This window comes from Cydia splendana, chromosome 24 (assembly GCF_910591565.1).
Source record: "Cydia splendana chromosome 24, ilCydSple1.2, whole genome shotgun sequence".
In the NCBI taxonomy this organism is placed as follows: domain Eukaryota; kingdom Metazoa; phylum Arthropoda; class Insecta; order Lepidoptera; family Tortricidae; genus Cydia; species Cydia splendana.
This window is the reverse complement of record NC_085983.1, coordinates 4,675,086-4,702,925: the sequence shown is the minus strand read 5'-3', so window position 1 is coordinate 4,702,925 and position 27,840 is coordinate 4,675,086. Positions and strand designations below refer to the sequence as shown.

The following is a 27,840-nucleotide window of genomic DNA, read 5'->3' as shown; positions in this document are numbered from 1 at the left end:
CCTACACACTCAAGGGTCGGGCCAAGCCCGACATTCAGCGCGCTTCGCGCGGCTCTTACATACAGGCCGCCTGCGGCGCCCTACACACTCAAGGGTCGGGCCAAGCCCGACATTCAGCGCGCTTCGCGCGGCTCTTACATACAGGCCGCCTGCGGCGCCCTACACACTCAAGGGTCGGGCCAAGCCCGACATTCAGCGCGCTTCGCGCGGCTCTTACATACAGGCCGCCTGCGGCGCCCTACACACTCAAGGGTCGGGCCAAGCCCGACATTCAGCGCGCTTCGCGCGGCTCTTACATACAGGCCGCCTGCGGCGCCCTACACACTCAAGGGTCGGGCCAAGCCCGACATTCAGCGCGCTTCGCGCGGCTCTTACATACAGGCCGCCTGCGGCGCCCTACACACTCAAGGGTCGGGCCAAGCGAAAGATTTAAAGAAGGAAGGAGTTTAGGAATCAAACAAGGCGTAGTGCCTTAATTAAAATACCATTCATATAAAATTAAATATTTATTTAATCAAGAGTATATATGTATTTCTATGGATCATTTACAAGCTCGTAACACCCTCCTCAGAGGAACTTATTTTAAAAACCTATAAACATCAACATCATTCATTTTAGGTCTTAAATACATATGAAAAACAGGTCTATAGTGCAAGCGCTTGCAGTGCGCCGACCGAACACTCGCAATTGATAAAAACAGATAGTTTTAATCTAATAACTAATCTAACACAAAACACTTTTGCTAACCAAAATAGAATAAAAAATAGGGTAGGCTGTATCAGGGACACAGGCGCAATGCTTTTGCAAAGGCCGAGCTCTGCGTAGGGTTTAAGGCCTGAAGCGTCCGCGAGATTATTGCTCAACCATGGAACAATAGTAGGTACAAACGTCTTAATAGGGTATTATACTGTATTTAAAATAAAATATTTTACACCATGCATGAAATAAAGCACCAGATAATTATTATAAAAACACAGATAGAAGTTATTTTTAAACACAAGTTCTATTTAATAAATCGGATAGAAATATAAAAAGTCGGTGAGTTGACCGTGACGTCACGATGTAATGTTTCATATAAATTCCATATTAGCAAATCGTTTTGACAGTTCTAAAAAAGTAACTGATTTGACTAGTAGGAAAATACCCTATTGCGAAGACCGAAGGCCTATGCCGACTGTACGATCGACTTCACACTTCATCCTCGCACGCTATCCTATACATCTCCCCGTTTATCATCACAAACTGATGCCCATCATTCTCAATAACCTCCAGAGGCTCCGAATCATCAACCTCCACCTTATCCACCTCCATCTCCACTGTGTCTTCTTCCTCTTTAACACTTGATACATTTTCATCTACATCTGGTACATCTTCAATCTTCTCCACTTCGCCTGGTTTAATAATTTCAATTTTCTCAATTTTGATTCCACTCTCGGGATAACTAATCTGAGCGACCGCAGCTTCCAGTTCCGTCGGCTTCTTTTTCCTTCTATCCCGTTTCCTTAGATCCCTACTCCTATTCTTGACCATCGTAGTTTCTTCGGCATCAGGACTGAAGATGAAATAATTCTCGTATTCTACAGGTTTAGATTTTTGCTCCAAATAGTCCATTAGTTCGATTTTAACTTTTTCCACTATGTCCCTTTCTAACTCGTTGATAATGATCTTCATGTGGGCGTATACGAACATCGTGTCCTTAGATTTGGCGACTTTGGTCTTGATGGGGGGGATGACCAGGTTGTGTACGGTTTCAGAATGTTCTTTCAAGTTTCTCCAATAGGAAAACTCGACGCCACAGAATTCGCATTTGAATAGTTTCGTTGGTTCGTGTACCTGGAAATTGTTATTTGGAATTATTATAATGTAACAATGAATAGGGAGTATTACTGCAATGTTCTGCCGCCAGAGTGCAGCACTAATTTGTTTAGTAAACCATAGAGTAACTTATACATACTAGGCCTTCAACAGTTTTTTGACAAGTTTTCACTTTGTTTTTCACTGTGACATTGATGCACCATGGCGGTTTGTTTACAGGTAGCCTACCGCGAAACGCGAAAATCAAAAATTTCTTTATATGCCTCTCTATCGATCGGATAATCAAGAGTGATAGAGAGGCAGAAACCGATCTATCGATTGTCGTGTTTCACGGTAGGCCATGTGATTGACCTAGTGACGCATGATGTGTCATTGATGATGTCAATGAGGTTTGTTTACTGTATGTGCTAATGGTGCCACGTACGCAGAGCTTTGCCTAATATTCCCTATTCTTGGGATTAGTGGTCAAGCGGACCCCAGGCTCCCAGGAGCCGTGGCAAAATGCAGGGATAACGCGAGGAAGAAGAGAGAATGTAACAATGAAATGGGTTATGCGTTACACATAAGTTTAGATCATAAGGCAGACCATTATTAAACTACACTCCCAACATTTTTCATACTTATATATTTCGTACCGTCTATTCTACTAAAGTCTAGGAAAAATGTTAACGGAATGGAAAAAAGTGGGATTTATTAATAAATGCTTGGTGGGAAACAGATTTCGGATATAATTTTAAGTGCATTTATGACAATTATTGCATCTTTTGATGACCGGTCTGGCTTAGTGGGTAGTGACCTTGCCTGTGAAGCCAACGGTCCTGGGTTCGAATCCCGGTTAGGGCATTTATTTGTGTGATATTTGTTTCTGGAACAGGGGTGTATTCAGGGTGGCTAAAAAATAAGTGCATTCCCGTTGCCAGGGAGGTTTTGGGATTACACTGAGCAACTTTTACTATGGGACCAACCCAATGCACTTACTTTTTGGCCACCGTGTATAAGCATGTATTTATCTGTATAAGGCCCAGTTGCACCAACCACATTTAACAGACTGATGAACGCCAACAGCAGTGAAGTATGAAATTTCCCATATGTTAAATTGTATATTTAACAGCGCCATCTATCTCACCTCTTACATACTTTTTAATAATGATCTACATAAACGTAAGTACCTACCTACTTAGTTCCCTACAAAGTGCATAGGTGGTGCTGTTATTAGTTTTAATTATTTTAGGCTAGTTAATTTGTGATGTACTCTGACACTTTCCAAATAGACACGATAAGAAGCACACGCTGTTTTCTCTCCGATTCCCTCAAGATCCTCCGACCTCCGCCCACGTGCCATCATTCTGGTGACCCCGACCCTAAAGAAGATACTTCTATTGAATACGCTCGGAGTAGAAGCTGGGCGATGCGAGCCTAGCAACAACGAGACGGGAAAATCGAGCGGTAAGCATCCATACCGCCTTTGTGTTCCCGCATCGCCACGTGGGGGATCGAAGCGTTTTTGCCAGCGGAGAAGGAAACCTGGGTGCTACAATCGACACGATCTTCACATATGCGCAGAGAGCAACCAAAATCAATTGAAAAGTCACCGATTCATCAAACAACGAGCGAGTCGTGGCGAGCGACGACGCCACGAGGTCACCTGCAGAGGTCAAGCTTCAGAGAAGGGTTGAGAAGAGAGGAAGAAGGCTAAGAGCAGGTTTCTATTATCAAGTAAGTGGCTGGCAATTAATTAACGGGCTAAATTATTCGAAAATCCTTCAACTTTCGCGTTTTTATAACCTAACTGTACACGTGTTATACCTATTCAATTCTACAATCATATCTTACATTTAAATATGCCTTCATCGGACAGTGATTCCACAGAATCCACAGTTGTTGGGGATGTAAAATTAAAAACTTTAATTAAAAAACGAGGAGTAATTAAGGGGAAGTTAACCTTATTTAAAAAATATCTGTCGAAACTTACACCTGCCTCATTAACTGCTGATCATATAATCGATTTAGAGTTACGTACAACTAGAATAACAAGTGTTTTCAAAGAGTTCGAAATTATTCAAGATAGAATTGAGACTTTAAGCGAAACTCTCGACGAGCATTTACAGGAAAGAGAGACCTTTGAGAACACTTATTTCGAATGTGTGTCTTTAAGCAAAGGTTATTTAGCGCAGGCATCTAGACCAGGAGCCTCCACATCCCCCGAAGGCAACGTTCGCGAGGTCAGCGAGCCACGTGAGCACGATTCTATTAAATACCCAGATATTAAATTACCGTCTTATAATGGACAGGTTACGGACTGGATTGAATTTCGAGACACTTTCGACGCACTCGTCAATCAAACCAATCTAAAACCTATCCAAAAATTTAAATACCTAAAGGGTTGCTTAACTGACAGCGCACTGGAGGTTATCAGCTCATTGGAATTTGCCGAGGAAAGCCACGCCATAGCGTGGCAATTACTGTGCGAGAGATATAATAGCCCTAAGACACTCGTTTATAGCCATCTCAGAGCTCTGTTTAATATTGACACTTTACCTAATACAGCCACTGCCCTTAGATCCTTAAATGATAACATTTCGAAGCATTTGCGCATACTTAGATCAGTAAAGGTCCCTACCAACGATTGGGATTTGCTAATTGTTTTTTTCCTCAGTTCCAAACTCGATAAAAAATTGCAAACCAAATGGGAGGAAAAAATTAATTCCCGTGAATTGCCTACGTTACAGGACTTCAAGTCATTCTTGCGAACTCAAGCCGACCTCAGGGAGGCCGTGAGTCAAGCCGAGGCCTCGAAGACCGCGGCCCACGAGGCCCCGTCGCGGAAGGCGATGGTAACCACGCACCCTCCGTCCCATACCAACAGTAAGGTAACCCCTAAAAATAGTACCTATCGTAACCAATGTCCGAACTGTAAAGAGGCGCATTTCATAAACCAATGCCCGAAGTTTTTGGCTCTGAATGCAGCCACACGCATTCGTGTGGTAAAAAGATTAGGTCTCTGCTCCAATTGCTTAGGATCGAATCATATCGTACCAAACTGCCGCGCGAGTAACTGCAGAACATGTAAAGGTAAGCACCATACGCTCTTACACATTACACATACCGACACAACCGAGTCTAATCCACGACAATCGACACTTCATACTCCTTCAGAGACGCCGACTTCTGTAGATACGCAGTCAATCAATTTAATTACTAACCGACGACAATTGAACTCTGGTGGGGTTCCGCGCGATATCAATCCACAAAACAAAGGTGTAATTTTGTCCACCGCCCGTGTAAAGGTACTTAATAAAGATAACCAACCAATTATTTTGCGCGCGTTGCTAGACAATGGTTCGCAATCGAACTTTTTAACCAAAAGTGCATACAATAAATTAAATTTACCAACACAACAATTAAACCTAGAGATTATAGGATTTAACGAAAAAATTACGAAAGTAGATCAATCATGCAACTTAATCATGCGGTCAACCGATGACTCATACTCAAAGAATTTGTCTTGTTTTATTGTATCCACAATAAGTAATTTACCCCAACACGCGGTTAGCGCTCGACAACTCAATATACCTAGGCGATTCCGTCTGGCAGACGAATTCTTTTACGAAGGTGGGGAAGTCGATCTGCTAATAGGAGCTGAGCATTTTTATCAGCTACTTTGTACCGAGCGGCATTATTTAGGTAACGGCCGACCAATCCTTCAAAATACCCAATTAGGTTACATAGTATCCGGCCCGTACTCGTGCAACTCAACCAACGTGCCACAGAGGGTGAGATGTAACTTTACTCAAACTCAGGCACTTCAGACCTTTTGGAATTCAGACAGCGAACATTCTACAACGGCGATACCAAATGATGAATACGTTCGGTGCGAGAAGGTATTCAATGAGCACTCCAGAACGTCTGATGGTAACTTTGTGGTATCTATTCCCTTTAAGGACCCGCCTACCGATCTGGGTCAATCGCGATCTGTAGTTTACAAACGATTTAAAACATTAGAATCCAAGTTCTCTCGAAATCCCGAATATAAGGAAAAATATGTTCAATTCATGAAAGATTTTGAAAATGCAGGACATATGGTTCAGACAAAAAATACTGAACACTGCAATTACCTACCCCATCATGCCGTGTTAACCCCCCATAAGCCCACGACACCTCTTAGAGTCGTGATGGACTGTTCATTTCAAACTAACAATGGAAAATCACTTAATAGTATTCAATACAAGGGTACAATAAACCAAGACGACTTAGCCAACATATTGCTAAGGTTCCGAAAAAATAAATATGTAATAAGTGCAGACATCGAACGTATGTACCGAATGATTTATATCAACCCCGACCAACGACATTTACAGTGTATACTATGGCGCGAAATATATATTATATATTACACATATTTTATTTGTCTATAGTCCAAAGAGCACAAGTACCAAACAGTTTGTGTTATGCTTCTTCCAACAAAAACATGATCATCTTATCGGTCATAGTTACCTACCTACATTCCTTTAATTAAGAGATAGTCATGTGTTGAAAGAAGTATAATAGCAAATCTGTTATGCTAGACAGAGACAACAACCTTTCTGAATGGCACGACAGGTTTCTTATAATTTAAGCAACTCCTTTGCCCGGGAGCATGTTAAATTGTATATTTAACAGCGCCATCTATCTCACCTCTTACATACTTTTTAATAATGATCTACATAAACGTAAGTACCTACCTACTTAGTTCCCTACAAAGTGCATAGGTGGTGCTGTTATTAGTTTTAATTATTTTAGGCTAGTTAATTTGTGATGTACTCTGACACTTTCCAAATAGACACGATAAGAAGCACACGCTGTTTTCTCTCCGATTCCCTCAAGATCCTCCGACCTCCGCCCACGTGCCATCACCATACAAATAAATTTAGCGAACACTTTAACGGTGACAGACGGTTTGGTGCAACCGACCATGTATGTTATCGTCGCCTAGCACCCATAGCTTTGCTTAGTTTGGGGCTAGGTTGATACGTGTAAGATGCCCCCTAATATTAATTATTATCTGCCCCCCCCCCCCCCCACTTTACCTTAAGTACGTGGTCCTTGCAGTCGCTCCGATACTTGAATCTGCGCGTGCAGAGCGCGCAGCGGAAGGGGCGGCGCGCGTGCTGCGCCAGCATGTGTGCGAGGTGCTGCGCGGGCGTGGCGTGCCTTTTGACACACAGCCGGCACGGCAGCCCGGTGGCGGCGGCGAAGTGCGTGCGGCGGTGCGCCTCGAGAAACGGCTTGAAAATCTGCCAAGATAAACACCAAGTGGATCGTCAGTCATAGATGTGATTATAATATTAGGTCCTTACCTATGAAATTGGCGTTTTTATTCATAGATATAAGTCTGATCCTAGTTTTTTTTTTTTTTACAAAAGTACATACACAATTACAATAAAACTACAATATGATTTCGCCAAACTGCTTGACAGCAATTAATTGTTATTTTTTATTGTTAAGTGTTCAGAATTAAGCCTTGAAAATAGGTGCTTTCATGTGCTGTCGGTTCGAGTATTAAAATTACTTATATTTTTCTAATGGTACCAATTTTCAAGAAATGGAGATATTGAAAACATACCTTAAAGGTGTCAAAAATTACTGGAAAAATTTTGTTTGGTTTGAATTAGCCATCAAAAAAATATCCGCAAAATTAATTGTATGGAAATTCGTGTTTCGTTGAAATTCTCCGGACAAAACGCCAATTTCATAGGTAATGACCTAATATTTATGAAACTTATGAATGTCATAGTTGTAAGGGTTTGCGATCGCAATAGGGTTATTGGCACAATATGTTGAATTTTGTAACGAAATCTAGGTAAATAGATAGAAAATTAGCAATTTCTCGCAATAAGTTGGAAACATAACTAGTAGTTCGCCCCGAACTGAGAACTCGCGGTTCACCAAAAAGATCAATTGAATGCAGTGCTACTTAGTCGTCAAAGGATCAAAAACCGCGTGCGATTTACTGCAAGATCTATGGATTGATAAATTTAAGTCACCATAGAGATTAAAATAAACTGTATCTGTGGTAAGCCGTAATCTTTCTTGTCAAATGTCAAATACAAATATTAAATAGTATAATAAATAGTTTTTATCTTGCTCATTATTTTAATCCAAGCACTTTCATTTAATACCAACCTCGACCATACTTTCTTGCAATTAAAATTACCAGAATAGCAAGACCCCTCACAAATAGCTTTTTAGCATTTTAAGCTCTTCTAGCTCAATAACCTCTTGATCGAGCTTGCTCAAAATTTAATGACTAAAATATAATGCCCTCAACTACACGTTCACCCAATTTCATTTAAATTAGAACATATTTACTTAAGTTATTGTGTATCAAACTATCCTGTGATAGTTCAGCTTAAAAACATCGAAATGCCGGGACGTGCCCCTAGCCAGCCGTGTGTCCCAAGTTGAATGTAAGAACTTCACTTCGCTTCGCTCGCTCGTTCGATAAATATATGGGAATAATAAAAAAAATATAAGACCTCAAGTTCTAATTTTTTTTTACTTACAAATAGGAAAAAATAATAGTACATACCATTCGATTCCTTACATTAATAAAAATGTACAGTCGCCATCAGATATATCGGAGCGGCCAAGGTGTTCACAATATCTGAACACGCGCTCTAACGCCCTGACAATAGAGGCGTGTTCCGATATTTGTGAGCACCTTGGCCGCTCCGATATATCTGATGGCGACTGTATAGCAACAATTTCCTTGGTTGCCATAGATCGAAACGGCTTCTACAGTCACACGGTGACGTTGTGATGTATTGCCATTTTTTTAGAAGCGTTTCGACAGTGAAGTGCGGTGCCACACTTTGACCATCATTTGCGACTTTTGTATTGCTTTAAGACAATGGGTCCCATACAGACATATCTTCAAAATAAACCTGATCGACTAATACCATTAATAAAAAATCGGGCAAGTGCGAGTCGGACACGCGCACGAAGGGTTCCGTACCATATAAAAAAAAAACAAAAAAAAAAGCAAAAAAAACGGTCACCCATCCAAGTACTGACCACTCCCGACGTTGCTTAACTTTGGTCAAAAATCACGTTTGTTGTATGGGAGCCCCATTTAAATCTTTATTTTATTCTGTTTTTAGTATTTGTTGTTATAGCGGCAACAGATCATCTGTGAAAATTTCAACTGTCTAGCTATCACGGTTCGTGAGATACAGCCTGGTGACAGACGGACGGACGGACGGACGGACGGACGGACAGCGAAGTCTTAGTAATAGGGTCCCGTTTTACCCTTTGGGTACGGAACCCTAAAAAATGTATATACTCACCGATTTCCCGCAAATGTCGCAGATGCTATTCTGGGTGAGGTAGCGATACTGCAGCGTGGGGTGCTCCTGCATGTAGTGCGTCTTGTAGTGAATGACGTTGTGGAGCATCTCCGAACACTGCAAATAAGTTTCATACAGATGTAGTGCATTATTATTTTCCATCGTATTTTCACGGAAACGTACGAACGTGTCTTGCTATTTCAGTCAGTCTCGGTACAAAAAGTACTGAGGTTGATTGAAGTAGCATGATAAATACGAACGCGAACGCTTCAGAGACAACAATTATGCACTACATCTCTATCAATTTTATAGAATAAATATTAAAATTATTAAATTATTAGAATTTTATAGTTATTCGTTTAACTAGGGGGCAAAGTTGTTGTTTAACTCCTCGTGCATTGATAGACAAGCAATTCGAAAACTGAAATCGATTACAATATAGCGAGAGAGATGGTGCTACCATCTATACAATTTAGGGGACAAATCAAATTGTTTTAATAAATATTTTGATTTGTGTTTGTTAAGTAGTCTATTCTCTCTCTCTATTCTTCTTGCTGTATCCGGCAATGGCGACTCCATCAACAGTTCTTACCCGGATTATGAAATGCCCTAATGTGGCTCGCAAAACTAAACTTTGTCCTGAAGAAGCGGTCACACGAGTAGTCTAGATCACACTACTAAACACACATCAAATTATTTTAGAAAAACACATAATTTTATTTGTTTCCTAAGTTGTACAGTCACCTGCAATAACATGTTACTCTTCGAAGACCGCAACAATATGCGACATGCTCTTATGGCTCTACAAATAAGATCGTGTCAGATATTTTTGCGGCCTTCGTTGTGTAACATATTTATTTATTTTTAAACTTTACTGCACATAATAAAGAGCTCAGCCGGCGGACTTCATGCCGCTATAGGCATTCCCTACCAGTTAACCATAGGGCAAAACAGAAGAGCTTCAAGGTGGGTGCATTGAGAAATAAACAAAAGAAAACGTAACTTTTAACGAAGTAAAATATCTACATTTTAAATACTATATATGTCGAATACTGATGGTCCTAAAGGCGGTGGGCGCGTGGGGGTCGTACCTAGATGTATTACTTCACAGCTAAACCAGTACGCTACCATGCTACCAGTGCATGAAATAAACCTTAGGACTCGTTAACCATACTAGTGTCGAGACCGCTCTACATTGCCTACGTAGACTACCAAAAAGCTTTTGATACGGTTTCACACACAAGCATATGGGAAGCTCTTGGGAACCAAGGAATAGAACACCAGTACATAGAACTCCTCAAGAGCCTCTACAAAAACAGCACAGGTAGAGTAAGACTAGAAACGTCGGGTTCGAGTTTCCCCATAAAAAGAGGCGTAAGACAGGGAGATCCTCTATCCCCTAAAATATTTATAGCCATCCTAGAGTTAATTATGGGACAACTAGACTGGAAGCACTACGGTATAAATATAAAAGGCAAATATTTAAGCCACCTCCGTTTTGCAGACGACCTCGTCGTACTGGCTGAAACGGGATCGCAACTTCAAATTATGATGGAAGCTCTACATAGAGCAAGTCTCAAAGTAGGACTTGAAATGAACCTGGCTAAAACTATGATAATGACAAACAGTACAGAGAAAACAATAACAGTAGGCAACAAGCCCTTAAACTATATTGAACAATATATATACCTCGGCAAGCAAATAAGTTTCAACAAGAAAAATAATGAACTGGAAATCGAAAGGAGAATACAAAGCACGTGGAACAAGTACTGGAAATTGAAAGAAATCTTCAAGAGTAACATGCCCATAACCTTAAAAACTAGAATTATGAACTCGTGTCTACTACCAGGCCTAACTTACGGATGCCAAACATGGAAGTTCACAAAAAAAGTCAAAGACAAAATAAGAACTTGTCAAAGGGGAATGGAGCGTAGTATGGTCGGCATCAAAAAAATCCAAAAAATAAGACATACAAAGATAAGAAACTTAACAAAGGCCAAAGACGCGCTTAGACACGCCAAACAACTGAAATGGAAGTGGGCGGGACATGTATCACGGATACCGGACCAGCGTTGGACCAAAAATGTGACGTCATGGAAAGGGCCACTAGGAAAACGGGGTATAGGAAAACCTGTGACTAGATGGGAAGACGAAATAAAAAATATCGCTGGTCAAAACTGGATGCAAATAGCTCAAGATAGAGATGAGTGGAAAACTCTGGAGGAGGCCTTCACCTGCGAAGACGGGGTTCTTGCTAAATATTAACTTTAAAAACTATTCTAAAATGTCATAATTGCAAGAAATAAAAGGCTATTTTATTTTATTTTATTTATTTATAACCATACTAGTGCCTACTATATTTCAGAACTAAATGATGAAAAGAACTAATTGCTATTAGAATGTTGACTGGTTAAAATGAGAATGAAAAGATCACATGAAACCGTTCAAATCTTAATTCAAGTCAAGCTAGGCCGGCTCCAACCCTACGCCTCTAACATGAGAAGATTTAGCCCTATATGGGACCGGCAACAAACTCAGAGGGACAAATCTTTTCAAAACAAGTTAAAACAACACATAACACATCATTTCTTTATTTCACAAAAGTAAGCTTCTAATGAAACATAAGAAATCAAAATAACACTTGAAATAAAACACTTAGCTAAATGGTTAAAGAACGCGGGATTCTATAAGCTATCAGAATAATCCTTCAGGTATAAACTTTCAGGAACGTGGCGAGTTAGGCACGAGGTTGGCTAACGAGTACGTCCGATCTCTAGCGCGGCCCGATCAAGAAGAACTACCAGCGGCGGAGCCTCTCTGCTCCCGCCTCAAAGTCAAGTTGGCAAACCTTGCCGACCAATCTACCAACATAACAAAAATGCCAACTCGTACTTACGCTCACCCAAGAGAAAGAAACCTCTTGACGTTCCAAAGCCTTCTGCCATTTTAGTTCAACAACACGCCAATAGACGGCGTTACTCTCTACGCAACTTTATTTATTTTGTTACAACCAAATAATACGTAGCTCAACATTGCTAATCGATTTTATACAGGCGTCTAAAATAATGAACTATAACGCTGCAATACGTCTTTCTGGTGTCAGGGTCCGACATATATATTATGTAATAGTAATTATGTTAACATATTATTGTAGGTTACAGCTAGCTCATAGTACGTACATAGCAGCACTTGCGCGGGTACTTCCTCGCCTCTCTGCATATGATGAAATGCGTTTCCAACTCCTCCTCAGTCTCGTACAGCTTCTTGCACGGTATGCACGCGAACCTGAAAAGTATTGTTGGTTAAATCCATACTAATATTATAAAGGCGAAAGTGTGTGTCTGTCTGTCTGTTACCTCTTCACGCTTAAGCTGTTGAACCGATTTAGTTGAAATTTGGTATAGAGATAGTTTGAGTCCCGGGGAAGGACATAGGATAGTTTTTATGTCGGAAATCATCCCTGAAGAGAGTGCAAAGGGGGGTGGAATTGAAAGAGTTAATGGATTGCCTAATAATTGAAGTAAGTAATGCGCGAATTGAATGATTGCAGACGAAGTCGCGGGCAAAAGCTAGTTACTGCATAAAGGCATGTAAGGTTAGGTGGGGTAAGAGAAACACCGGGGCAAGAAAAACACTTGTTGGGAATCTACAAGCACTTTGTTCCTCTCACCCCACATGACCTCTTTTTTCTAGAACGACGTTGCCACGATCACGCCAAAATATTTTCAACTGACTGCCTTAGTCCGACTTGCACCAAACCACTAACCCGGGGTTAACCGGTTAAACCTTTAACCAAGTTTCAAACTGTACTGGTAACCATGGTAACTCCAGGTAACTCAAGGTTAACCGGATAAACCTGGAGTTACCATATGTGGTTACCAGTACACAAGTTACCATGGTTACAACTGACTGCCTTAGGCCCACTTGCACCATTCCACTAACCCGGGATTAAGCGGTTAAACCGTTAACCTAATGTCAAATTGTACTGGTAACTATGGTAACGCCAGGTTTAACCGGTTAACCCCAGGTCAGTGGAATGGTACAAGTGGCCCTTAGGGTGGTATTCCACCTGTCCAATTTCTTTGTCCAATGTGTATTTTGTACATTTTGCTTGATGAGAGAATGAGACGCAATGACATTGGACCATAGACTGGGAATCCTCTAGACAGAGTTTAGAGCAATTATTTCATGAAACCGATGCTGCCAAAAATACTGGGGTGCGGGGGACGGGGTGAACGAGGTCCCGTGCCGTGATTGGTCCGTTCAAAGACACGGACGTCACACAAAGACACACAGAAAATGGAGTAAAACTACCGTATATTTGTGGCAGAGGGGGTAGCGCTACTATACTCAGTCTGGAGGATGTCTTGTCTGTGCATTGGACCAAGATATTGGACAGATGGAATACCACCCTTACTAGTGAAATGAACCTGAAAAGCAGCTCCCAAGTTACGCTTTGAACTTTATTTCAAAGTGGTAGGGTTCAATTTGGTAAGATAAGTAATGTCACTCACTGGACCATGTCCGCGCCTGCGTGGTTCATGGTGACAAGGTGTCGCTCTAGACTGCGTCGGTCTATGAACTGCACGTTGAATTTGCTTCGAACTTTATTTCAAAGTGATAGGGTTCAATTTTGTAAGATAAGTAATGTCACTCACTGGACCATGTCCGCGCCTGCGTGGTTCATGGTGACGAGGTGCCGCTCTAGACTGCGTCGGTCTATGAACTGCACGTTGCAGTTTGAACTTTATTTCAAAGTGGTAGGGTTCAATTTTGTAAGATAAGTAATGTCACTAACTGGACCATGTCCGCGCCTGCGTGGTTCATGGTGATGAGGTGCCGCTCTAGACTGCGTCGGTCTATGAACTGCACGTCGCATTTGCTTTCAACTTTATTTCAAAGTGATAGGGTTCAATTTTGTAAGCTAAGTAATGTCACTCACTGGACCATGTCCGCGCCTGCGTGGTTCATGGTGACGAGGTGCCGCTCTAGACTGCGTCGGTCTATGAACTGCACGTTGAATTTGCTTCGAACTTTATTTCAAAGAGATAGGGTTCAATTTTGTAAGATAAGTAATGTCACTCACTGGACCATATCCGCGCCTGCGTGGTTCATGGTGACGAGGTGCCGCTCTAGACTGCGTCGGTCTCTGAACTGCACGTTGCATTCAGTTTGAACTTTATTTCAAAGTGATAGGGTTCAATTTTGTAAGATAAGTAATGTCACTCACTGGACCATGTCCGCGCCTGCGTGGTTCATGGTGACGAGGTGTCGCTCTAGACTGCGTCGGTCTCTGAACTGCACGTCACAGTCGCTGCATTTGTGGTTAGGGTCGCCTAGTAATGGGTCGTTTATGCTCTGTAACAATAAGACAATAAGGGTTAGAGCACAGAATAATATTTTAAACTTCGCGTTTTGAACACATATTAACTCACATTTATAGACCGGTCTAACGCGAATTTTATTCAATTAATTTGATTTACCGACGTTTCGACACAGGTTTCACTGGTCGTGGTCGCGGCTGACTGATATCCCAGCAAAATGACAAAACAGAGATTTGTGCAACTACCCGACGAAAAGTGTATGGAAAAGTTACATCACATTTTCAAACCACCCACTACACATAATGTTAATATGTTGTGTGGCGTTAGATCCGTCTATAAATGTGAGTTAATATGAGCACAGAATAAGTTTGACAGCGGTTCAGGATCGAATCATGATATCCTTTTCTAACTTATGGGATAGTCCTTTTCGGCTATTTAGGGTTGTCAAAATTCAAGTCATTATCTTATCTGTGGTCGTGCACGCAAAGGGACTTCAAGTGGTGCCAACTCTAATAATTGCTCGGAGCAATGCTGAGCCGAACGGAGCCGAGTTTGCCCGAAGTCAGGAGTCTCCGCACTGGTTAGAGTACAATCAGCAACACTCTTAACTGTCCATCGGTGGACCTTATGCATTTTGTAATAAGGTTTACGAACTGTCAGTTAACAGTGTGGCCGATGGTAAGCGTATTGAATGTAGAAGATGTGTATAATCTATGTGTAAACCGAAAAAAAATTCATATACGAAGAAAAAGTGACTAAAGTCCAAGGACTCAAATCAAGGCGCCATAAGCCCATAGGAAATTGCATAAGGTAAGATGGGGTAAGACTATCACCGGGTTAAGGGCTGATTTAGACGGCGCGCGAATTCGCATGCAATTTTAGTTACATTGAAGACTATTGCTTACATCCAATTCAGCCGACCAATCAAATACCGCAATGTAATGAAACTCGCATGCGAGTTCTCGCACCGTCTAAATAAGCCTTAAATGGGTCCACTGATTAACAGTCCGCCGAACGGTATCTGCCTGTCAGTTAGAACAAAATTTTGGCAGTTCCGAACAACTGACAGGCCGATACCGTCCGGCGGACTGTTAATCAGTGGGCCCCTTAAGACTATCACTTATATGGAATCCTCATACTGTCTGTCTTGCCACGAGTAAAATGAACTATGTTAGTCATACAAAATTTTATACCTAAGAACTGATGTAAAAAGTAATGAAATAAATGCATTTGTAAAATTTTTGACCCATGCCGTCGTGGCCCGGGTGGCCGAGGGGCTACTTAGGCACCTGCCGCGATAGCAGAGGACGCTGGTTCGATTCCAGCCCTGGGCACTGGAGGCCTTGGTCGCTTTTTCTTCGTATATGTAATTTATTTCGGTTTATATTATAATTTAGGTATGTAGTGTTTCTACTTGAAGTAACACATTAAAATAATTTAAATAAAATTAGTACATATGTAAAATCGAAGAAAAAAAGTTAATGGCCGAGTCATCGAGGCCGTACATAACACGAGGCAGGCAGTACTCACGATATATCCGTGTTCTCAGAGCTGATGTTTGTAATAGATTAGTTTGATGGGCGAGCAGGCGAGGTCGTATAAGTATAACACGAGTCAGCCAGTACTCACGATATATGCGTATTCTCGGAGCTGGTGCTTGTAGTAGAGTTTAGATGGCCGAGCCGTCGAGGTCGTATATAACATGAGTCAGCCAGTACTCACGATACATCCGAGTAGCTGGTACTTGTAGTAGAGTTAAGATGGCCGAGCCGTCGAGGCCGTACATAACACGAGGCAGGCAGTACTCACGATATATTCGTGTTCACGTAGCTGGTGCGTGTAGTAGATCTTCTCTGATCTAAATGCGTTCCCGCACATGTTGCAAGGGATATATTTAGTGTGCTTGGCCTTGACGTGCGTTTGTAACTTTATTGAGTTCCTGAAATAAGTGGATTTTTTTAGGTTACTTGCTTGATTGGTTTAGGTTTTATGATGCCCGGAAGTATATCGATTGTAGTTTTGTTCACTCATGGTTACATTTTAAAATACTTCGCAGAAGTAATTGAACAACAACTTGTACAACAAATATCTATTCTTATGGATAAGCAATATAATAATTACGAGTAGGACTAGTGGCTCTGTGAGCTGTAGACCTCGCGAGCAGAGCTTTAAATAACATGGTGCTAAGAGCTTTAAATATAGTAAATTAAAAAAAAAAAACAATACGAAATTTATGTGTAAAAAAATACAAAAAGTTATAATATCCCAGCATACAATTAATGGGGATCGAACCCAGACCCTCTGTGCAAACAGAAAAAGCGAACGTTTACAAACTGAGCCAAATAGTTCTTAGATGGGCTGACGAAATTTAGCTACTCCTTCTCAAATTAAAATTAGTTAAAATTAAATATCTCAATACCTCCGAAACCAGTGAAATAAATTTTCTGAAGTTTTGACCATTTAATCTATAAACATATCTCAAAAAGAAAACACTCGTATGGTACCGATACCACTATTTGTTTAGGCGCGAGCTATCACGACTCCGCCATTTAAAAAAAATCAAAAAACCGGACGGACAAAAAAAAATTATTAAGACATAGAATCCAGTCACAAAATTTCACGAGATTCGGTTAAGAATTGCGACCTGTAGAGGAGAACATCCGGACATACAAAAGCAAAATGCTCCAGTCGAAACGTAGACCTTCGCTACGCTCCGGTCAATTATGTATGTATATAATGCTTTGCTTTATTGTACATAAAAAGAAACACAAGAGACACAGTTACAGAGTAAATTAAATACCTACAACGAAGGAGAACTTATCCCTTAAGGGGATCTCTTCAAGTTAACCTAAGGAAATGAGTAGAGACGAAGTAACGATGAATGACAAATAAAAATTAACATTGTCGTCATATCTAAGGACTGGCCTTACGGGCAATAACAATGAGGCGTGAATGGAGCCAGTACAGCGCTGTGACACCGCTACAACGTGATTGGTTGATGAGCACGCATCACGCGCGCGATTGGTCGCAACTAATTGCGTTAGACTGCACGATTGGCTCAAATTCGTGAAATTCGTGAGTGACACCGCTGAACCAGTACCATTTTTAGGGTTCCGTACCCAAAGGGTAAAACGGGACCCTATTACTAAGACTTCGCTGTCCGTCCGTCCGTCTGTTTGTCACCAGGCTGTATCTCACGAACCGTGATAGCTAGACAGTTGAAATTTTCACAGATTATGTATTTCTGTTGCCGCTATAACAACAAATACTAAAAACAGAATAAAATAAAGATTTAAATGGGGCTCCCATACAACAAACGTGATTTTTGACCAAAGTTAAGCAACGTCGGGAGTGGTCAGTACTTGGATGGGTGACCGTTTTTGTTTTGCTTTTTTTTTTTCGTTTTTTTTTGCATTATGATACGGATCCCTTCATGCGCGAGTCCGACTCGCACTTGCCCGGTTTTTAGTGCCCGTAAGGCCAGTCCCTAGATATATGTCAATGAAAATGTACTACTAAAAGGTAAGAAATGCAATTATGAGTTGTATGAGCGAAGTACTCACTTAAACGTCTTCCCACATTCCTCGCACGGATGTTTTATCGCGTGTACCTCGTCATTGTGTTCGATGGCTTGTGCTCTGAAAACATGATCATTATCAAACATAACGTCGCTATACTTACTCAACCTCATATCTGCAACAATCATTTGATGGAAATGTCGCTTTTCTTTCATTCGGAATACGGGTGTTCATGTCATCAAATGAGTGTTGCAGATACGAGGTTGAGTATGTATAGCGGCGATAATCTATGTTCAAGTTAATCATAAGGAAACATTTAGGATGGGCCGTAAAGCCAGAGAGTTAGAAGGGGACGAAACTTGCGACGGGTGAATCGATCCGCGGGTTTTTGACTTTTATGTCAATTACTATGAAAATATACTTGTTTAAAATGTTGCTTGTCAGATACCTCGGCAATATCACTAGCTATTTAACATAACTTGGAGCAATCACTAGTATACTTATATATAGAAAACATGGAATAAACAAACTACCCTCCCCTAATAGTCAATAAATTTTGCCCCTTAACACATTCAATACCACTAAGTGCTACGGGTTACGCTCGTAGCGCGTAGCCACGGTTTCGTCGTATGTAGCGCGTAGTCGCTACGAACAGTGTACCCGACAGTCGGGTTCTTGGTGTTGAATGTGTTAAAATCCGATACCAGTAGCCTACCGCGACTGCCTTATCAGTGTCAAACTTACATATTCGCTAACGTCTGCGTAATACTTTCTATACATCTCGCTCGCACTAACATACCATTGCGGCGGTAAACAGATGACAACCGCTTTAGCTACATATATTATTAGCATATTTTGTTATGTAATTAGTGTTAAATGTTTTAATCACATAGGGGAAGCCCGGGTAAAACGCATATGTTAAGGGAAAGTGACAAAATAAAATACAAGTATGTAATAATTTTAACTCTTTTTACTTTTAATTTGTACGTTGTTTCATAAACTTTGAAAACAGCTATTAAAAAAAAACTTATACTATTTCTTCTAGTAACACCACTAAAATCAAAAAGTGTCTATTATCCTTTTTGCCCGTAGGGGTCGGGCAAAACTTAAAAATATAACAGTCAGTCTTGGCTGTCGTCACAGAAGTAGCTGCTTATGATGTGCTATTTTCATACACCCAATTTTGGCATTCGAGACACTTCCTGATTTTAAGTTTCGTTGCAAGGTAATAAGTGGAATCCGAAACATTTTTGCGGCAGAATTTATAGATTTTCCTTCTTTTTTTTTGTGAGTTTACAGCTCGCTCTAACGATTTTTCTGATCACGATGCCCTATCATGCTTTCTTTTGTAATTTAAAACCACCTGAAAAATTAAACGGTATGTAATAATTATCCGTCTTGCCCATATTCGTGTTGCCCATAATGCCAATATTAGATCAATGAACAAAATTCAAATGTTATTTGTATATTATGAAAAAACTACTATCACAAATTATACTTTAATATATATGCCATTGAACAAATAAAGCTTATAATTATACACTACATGATGTATAGTAAAAAGTTGTTGCACAAACTTTTGCGAAAATCGTAACGAAACTGCACAAATTCTTTTTTTTTCTCTTCACAACAAACGAGCGCTTACATTGTTTTGGTCAAACTGCCATGGCGTCACCGACCGCATGCCAAATCATGGTGGCAAGTGTCAAAGCGCCATCTATTACCCATTTTTAGAAAAATCGACTATTCTTCTTACCCGCATTATGCGTATATCCCAGGCTTCCCCTATGGATTATTTCTGGAATAAATTAATTTCATTCATTCATTCATGCATTAGCCTACTCACCGTGTGGTGAACACCTCCTTGCACAACTTGCATGTGTACATGTACCGATGTTTCAGCACCATGTGTTTATACAGACTCTTACGGAACTTGAACCCGGCGCTGCAGATGTCGCAGGAGAAGTCGATGATAACCGCTTTAGCCTACTCACCGTGTGGTGAACACCTCCTTACACAACTTGCATGTGTACATGTACCGATGTTTCAGCACCATGTGTTTGTACACTCTTACGGAACTTGAACCCGGCGCTGCAGATGTCGCAGGAGAAGTTGATGATAACCGCTTTAGCCTACTCACCGTGTGGTGAACACCTCCTTGCACAACTTGCAAGTGTACATGTACCGATGTTTCAACACCATGTGTTTGTACAGACTCTTACGGAACTTGAACCCGGTGCTGCAGATGTCGCAGGCGAAGTTACACTTTTCACCCGGCTTTGCTTCTCCGGGCTAAAAAGAAATAATTCAGCTTATATACGTCCCACTGCTGGGCACAGGCCTCCTCTCCTGCGCGAGGGCTTGGGCTATAGTGCCCACGCTAGCCCAATGCAGATTGGGGGCTTCACATACACCTTTGAATTTCTTCGCAGATGTATGCAGGTTTCCTCACGATGTTTTCCTTCACGGAAAATCTAGAATTCTTTTTTCATAATAATTATTATTGATAGTTGTTAATTATTTAATATTTTTTATAGCTAAAAATAAATGTGACGTTCTCAGTCTAAAGGTACCACATTGTCGCTTGCCATAAGAACGCTCTGACAGGTTATTCGTATAAAGATACAAGCAAATTTCGTCTTTATGGTAAGCGACAAAGTGGTAGGTTTTGATTGAGAACGTCACATATTATTATTATTATCCAAAGTAAGAAAACTCTATTTTAAACATTAAATAGTCTGGCAAATCAATTTGTCAGTATAAAAAGGCGGAAAATTAAAAAAAATGTATGCGCGAAGAGTAGATATTTCACAGAAAGTTTAAATATCACGCGTTTTTCTATTGACAAGTAGGTTAATTGTCAATCTTAGTAGGTACAGTCGCCATCAGATATATCGGAGCGGCCGAGATGCTCAAAAATATCTGAACACGCACTCTAACGCCTTGACAATAGAGGCGTGTTCAGATATTTGTGAGCGCCTTATCCGCCCCGATATATTATAACTCCATTATATCGCCAATAAATAAGATAAGATAAGATAAAGATAAAAAAATTAAGTAAGTAAAATAAGTAAAATAAAATAAGTACTTATTTTGCGAAGCTAATGACAATTGTCACAAGAAACACGACAATTATCACGAAATTCCGACACAGAACTCATTTCCTGTCAAGAATTACCGAAAGTTCTTTTAAATCTTGTGACAATTGTCATCATCATCATTATAAACTTCGCAAGAGAAATACCTGTTTTTTGCCGATATAATAAAGTTTTTTTTAATAATACAATTATGATGGCACACAGGAATACAGACCGCCCGATGGTAAGCGGTAACCGTAGCCCATGGATGCCCGTGACGTCAGCTACAGCTACATTTGTCGAAATGCCGCACCTGTCACCGTGGTGAAATAGGGGCCAGAAGGCCAGAAGGTATAACTTTTAAATCTGCATCACCAAAAACCTTGGAACGAATTCTATGTCGATTTTGAAAGAAAATGCATGAGCGTGATGACACTGGATTCCAAATTATTTATTTTAATTTTTACGTTATATTCAAAATCCGTATCCTGAAAATCTTGAAAACGAGTACCACGTCGACTTTTTCGATAAAGTGCATGTTCACGATAAAGTGTGTGTGTGTGTTGTTTGTGCTTACGAATAAATCAATTCTATTTTATTCTATTCTATTCCACTGTCTTGGATTTTAAAATAATTATTTTTTAATCTGCTGCCCCGAAAACCTCTGTAATGAGTACTATGACAACACACAACAATAATGTTCACATTTCATGTTCGCTTTCCGGTGAAGGAAAACATCGTGAGGAAACCGGACTAATCCCAATATGACCTAGTTTACCCTTTGGGTTGGAAGGTCAGATGCAGGGGCGTATTTACCATAGGGCCAAGGGGGCCATGGCCCGGGGCGGCAGGCCGCAGGGGGGCGGCGAAGCCGCCCCCTTGCGGCTTTTTCTGGGCGCCTTTTATAATCAAACTTAGCTATATTTTAATTGACATTTAAATTAATAAACAAACGAACGCTTCAAACCCCACCAATTGCTAAAAATATCTACCAACAAGTACCTAAATTAAGCAACATTTTCGTTCAAGAAGTATTAGTACGGCGCAGTGCCGGATTTACCACTAGGCTGAGTAGGCTGAAGCCTATGGCGGCAGATTTTAGGGGGCGGCAAATTTGGGTCAAAAAAATATTTTATTAGCTGTTCAGATAGGGTCGACCAGAATTTTGTCGCTCCCCTATTTATTTGTAAAATTTAAATAACAAGCCTTGTCGATTTTGCCGCCCTCTGTCATGTCAAGACCCTTTATATTGAGACAGACAGACGGCCGGACGGACAACAAAGTGATCTTATATGGGTTCCGTTTTTTTCCTTTTAAAATACGAAACCCTAAAAATGTACCTACTATTTTCTCGAAAAAATTTCGCGCTCGCTACGCTCGCGTTTTCACTTACGTACCTAACATTATTTGTGACCCATCTGACTATATACATACGGGCGGTTCTTGTGTCTTCGTGGTATTGAATCTCACTAAATTGTTCCGATCCCATGCCGAAACTCAGTACAGATAGAGTGCTCTCGATATCAGGTACAAATACAATACTTTTCATGACTTTCCAGCACCACAGAATGAGGGATAATGGTACGGCCTGTGTAATACGCATCCCTACTACTGTCGTCTGCATAGCAATGATTATCATTGATATGCAGCAATGACAGCACAGAACCTAGTGCAACGCCAGCAGTAATGTCCACACTATCGGAGCAGCTTCCGTCTACTATACGGCTCATGTGCGTCTACCGGAAAAAAAGCTAGCGATCCATTTGTATAACATATATTCCCTCGAGCAGACTCGATGCCAGACCCGACCGAACTCCTTAGCTATATCCAGCCTGACTGCCATGTCTCACCTTGATTCTCAATGGCCAAAACCCAGCAGTACTTACCCACCGGTCACCGATCAGATCAGGCAAATATAATGAGGTCGCATCGTCATTGAGTGACAAAAACGGCCCATATAAATCTGTATCTAGAATAGTGACATTAGTGACGTCACCTTTCTGCACTCAAAAGAATAAAAAAATATCTACGTTCCACTATCAGCGGAGAGCGCCTGAATAGCTTAGCTCTTCTTAATATAGAAGCTGAGCTGACAAACGTTTTAAATTACGACAGCGTTATTGATGATTTTGTCAACCAATTTGTACATAGGAAAACAATGTAAATGCCTATGTGAGTAAATGGTAAATGTTTAGTTTTTTTTTATTTCACACCCCAAAGGTACTTGTTGCAGGTTTTTTTTTTCTTAAATAAAATACTTTATCGTCACTGATGAAGGGGGCGGCAAATCAAAATGGCCCGGGGCGCCAAATTTGTAAATACGCCTCTGGTCAGATGGCAGTCGCTTTCGTAAAAACTACTGCCAATTCTTGAGATTAGTAGCCAAGCGGACCCCAGGCTCCCATGAGCCCTGGCAAAATACGGGACAACGCAAGAAATATAATGTCATACCTCCAGTTTCCCCCGGCTGTGCTCGGGCCTCGACCGCAGCAGCATGACGTCGCTCATCATCTGCTGCGACAGCGCGGTTATTGTGAAGTTGGCGAGAGTCTGCCGCAGCTCCTTCTTGAGTTCCATCGACTTTACCAACTGCTGGGTCTCTGTAGCGTGCCTGGATTTATGGTGGATTACTGCGTCTTTTCTGCAATGATTAGATATTATCAGCTAAATTGACAGTGATCATTTTAAACAAGAAGACTTAAGAGTCACAAGAATACGCCGCCAAAAAGATGCTTCTATTCAATCGAAGACACGCTTTTTTTTTAAATTTGACATAATATACTAATTATTTATTTATTCGTATGGCAAAAATACAATCGTTCAGGTATATATATAGGTAACGAGTATAGTATATTATAGCAGTACGCCCAATTGCTGGTTAATTGGCAGATTCCGGTCATAGGCCCTATATCTCTAGTCTGTTGGCTAATTATGAAAAATATGTCTCGTATTAGTTTTAGTCGCTAAAAATTGTAATATAAAAAAATAGAGCAAGTAGAAATTGTGTCTAGCTTGTTACTTACTGAGTATAGACCTTGGCTCGACAGATCTTACAAGAGTATTCGTACATATGACAATTAGCCACATGTACGTTGAGCTCCTCCACTGTGGGAAAGTTGTTTTTGCACACCTTACATTCATGCTGGAATTTCCTCTGAAAACAAAAAGTAATTTTCACTTTTATTTACGCGTAAAGTAACAAAAAATAATATATGGTATTTTGCGTTTTAATGGTAAGGGCATTTATTTTTGTTTATCACAAATATTTGTTCCTGAGTTATGGATGTTTTCTATGTATATAAGTAATCATATATATGTGTATATTATATATATCGTTGTCTAGTACCACACAAGCCTTATTGAGCTTACCATGGGACTAGGTCGACTGTGTAAAATTGTCCTATATTTATTTATTTAATACTTACTTTATTATGGTAGTGTACATGTTTCACCAGTTCGTTCATTGTCTTATGGATGGTCATGCACATAGCACACTTATACAGTGCCCGGCTAAATGGATGAAGGCTTTTCCTCAATTCCATCTTCTGTTTCTGTTCTTCCAAATTCAAAACTTTCAAATCAAATATCAGCATCGCTTTCGCAACAGTGCCATCTACAAAAGGTTTGGCCAGTTTTAAATTATCAACTTCTTTTTTTGGCTCCGGTATTGGTGGTTCTTCAAAGTTGTCATTGTCATCGCTCAGGACATCCGGTTCTGTTTCAAGATCTTTGAAAATGTCATTCATGTCAATGTTAGCTGTGTCGAGCTCTGGCTCTAAGTAATCGTTGGTTGGTATATCTTCAACATCGTTTGTAGTCGCATCATCTTCTGGTTCATTAGTTTCTTCTGGTATTTCAGTGTCTATTTCAGGTTTGATGTCAATAATAGGTTTACTGTGTGGAGAAATACATCAGTTAATGTGATTTAATAACATTAATTTTTACATACTAGACTAAACAAAAGGCCAGCTAGGGTGATTCCTTGAGGTACACCCCGTTCAATAATAAACGACATAAAACTCAAAAATAGTTGACAAACAGCTACGATATTGTTTTAAGAAACATATTGTGTCCAGAATTTCAGATAGTAATAAATAAGATTAGTATGAATACCTGCAAATCAGTAAAAGTTATGCGGTATATGAATCAAATTCATCTCGAAAATCAGAAATAGAGCAACTACCTGTGACATCTTGTATATTGAGGAGCATCCAAGTTATATTTCTGTAAGGAGTCGTCTTCCTGGCCATCCTCATTGGCTATTAGGTAACAAGGATTATGGTGTGGCTCCCAGAAATTCAGAGATGATTCCAAGTTGGTTTTCTTTCGGTTAACTGTGACTATGTCACTGTAGGATACCTAAGGACGTAAAATTCAATCAATTACCTACATATTAAATGTTATAAAAAATCATTATTTGCTTGCCCTTATCCCATATTGTTGTCAAAAGATATAAAAAAAAATTATCCGTGTAGTTTTGTCATAATGTGATCAACCAAAAAGGTAGAGTTAGTTGTCAAGATTACACTAAAGGCCCCCCTAAAAAGGCTTTTAATCAAGCAGACACATGACAGTATCCTCACATCTGGCAAAAGCAATCAAGTCATATGCTTTATATTATATTGCGATAATATTGCCAAAATTTGGGAGTGCACATGTGATTGCTACCTGAAAAATCCAGAACGGTTTTGTAGAAGTGACCTCATATTTTAATACATTACACTTTATACAGTATGCATGCTATAATTTTCAAGAGCCATATGTAAGTCATACTTTTTTTTGTACTGGTTTTTGTACTAAAATTCAACATGTGTCATCATCCTATTCTCATACTGTAATAAACTATGTTCCTTTAACCTAGTGGTGGGTAAAGCACGGCCCGCGGGCCAGTTCCGGCCCGCGAAAGGATTTTATCTGGCCCGCCGGTCCTTCTAAAGAAAAAAAAAGATAACTTATATAGCCAGCAATATAATAAAAATGGCCCTCTGACATTTATTAAACTTTCTGGCCCCCCATGAAGAAAGTTTGCCCACCACTGCTTGAACCCAACATGACCTATATTCTGCAAGCAATTCTTACCTGTTTTCTAACATTCAAGATCTCCTTGAGGACAAAGTGCGCGCGGCGGCTCTTCCTCCTAAAGGCCAAACTTTTCCTGATGTGGTGTCGGCATTCCACGCAGAAGTAAACTGGGTAACCATCACCATCTGCAATCTGTAATTTAATAAAAACCTGAAATGGCACATCACCCATAGCTGCTTGTTATTTTTAAATCTTAATTAAATTAAATTTCAATATTAGGTATGGTACTCCATTATTGTCATATAATATCAGTGTTTATTACCTTTAAAATGTTTTTAGCGTAAGTTATAATATGTTTCATGTGGATGTACTTTAATAAATAAATAAAAAATTATATTCACAAACAAATATTAAAGAAGTGTTGGTGGTCTCTAGCAATAAGGCTCAAGCTGAAGTTGTAAGTTTAATTCCCAATAGAGTCCCAATAAGGACTATATAGTTTCCCCTCTGGATTAGAAGTAGAGATGCAACGGATAGTTGTTTGGCCGGATACCGGACACCGGATATTCGGCCAGACCATCGGCCGAATATTCGGTATCCGGCCACCTAATATTCGGCCTGCGGAACTATACCTACATTTCGGTTTTTCGGGTGCGAGTTGTGTAGGTTTTGACCTGTTTCGTAGTGAACGTTCGCACGGAATTATTTCTAGGTTCGAAATGAGTGCGCGTGCAAGTGAGTGGAATGTTTAAATTGTTTTAAAATAATAAACGAGTACGATTATGACCGTGACTGTTCCTTATTCCAATTTTGTTTACTCCGAAATCATGCAATGTTCCTACACGGGATCCGGCCGGATAGTAGGCCACTATCCGGTATCCGGCCGGATGTTAAAATAATGGCCGGATAGGCCGGATACCGGATAGTAACCGAATATCCGGTGCATCTCTAATTAGAAGAACATATGTCGTTTTTAGGGTTGTTTTTATAATAACTAGTACCTGTGCTAAAGGCCCCCAAGAATACCACCAAGGCAATGCTACAACACAACTTTTATTGAACTGCTGTCAGGACGTTGGAAACAATGGATATTTCTCAAGCTGTTGTGGTTCCCTACTTTCCCTAGGGACATCATTTAGTTAATAATTTATGTTTATACCTGGAGACCTGTGATGGCTGTGTATTGCCTCTTTGAGGCGTCGCCAATCTTCTCCAGCTTGCCTTTCACCGTCAGGCAACTCCGACATGCTTTTACATCCCATATCCTTGACATCCTGAAATTTTTTATAGTTTGTAGCCTCAATTACACAATCATAATTTGTTTATGAAAATTGGTAAGTAAAAATTTAGTATTGGCAGAAACTTTGAAATTGTTTGGTTCGATTTGACGAAATTAAAATAATAGATTTTTCATTATCGTTGCTCCTTAAGCAAATGAAATTAATTTCATTTTTGGATGCAGCTGAACCGATTTTACATGGATTTTACAATTTCTACCCAACTAATAAAAACAGGACAAATCACAACAAGGAACACGACGTACCTTTTCTAATCACTTTAACAATATATAAATATCACCTTAATTTAATCATTTACCAAATAACTACATTTAGAATATATTCAAGCGGCAAACCAAATCAAAATGATAACCACAGAAACAAATCGAAATATTCGAAACGGACGAAACGTGAACAAACAAAATCCGCTCAACGAACAAAATGGCGTACGACAGCGAGTGGAAATCCAATGCTACCAACAT

At 40.2% G+C, this 27,840-nt stretch overlaps 1 protein-coding gene across 2 annotated transcripts; it reads right to left on the bottom strand.

The window, feature by feature from the left end:
* Positions 1-493: 493 nt before the first annotated feature.
* On the bottom strand, positions 494-27,745 carry LOC134802322 (zinc finger and BTB domain-containing protein 41-like). Of its 2 annotated transcripts, XM_063774923.1 has the most exons (16): positions 27,625-27,745; positions 27,241-27,355; positions 26,139-26,273; positions 25,243-25,418; positions 24,485-24,953; positions 24,083-24,213; positions 23,511-23,700; positions 20,123-20,274; positions 18,028-18,102; positions 16,274-16,403; positions 14,454-14,498; positions 14,227-14,309; positions 12,320-12,425; positions 9,141-9,257; positions 6,882-7,088; positions 494-1,833 (listed from the first exon to the last, which is right to left on the bottom strand). In XM_063774923.1, exons 2-16 carry the CDS (start codon positions 27,352-27,354, stop codon positions 1,189-1,191), a joined length of 2,775 nt encoding a protein of 924 aa, XP_063630993.1. In that variant the 5' UTR covers position 27,355; positions 27,625-27,745; the 3' UTR covers positions 494-1,188. The 2 variants fall into 2 exon arrangements, with proteins under 2 accessions (XP_063630993.1, XP_063630992.1); XM_063774922.1 differs by lacking the exon at positions 14,227-14,309 and having other exon boundaries at positions 14,371-14,498; positions 27,625-27,744.
* Positions 27,746-27,840: the final 95 nt, after the last annotated feature.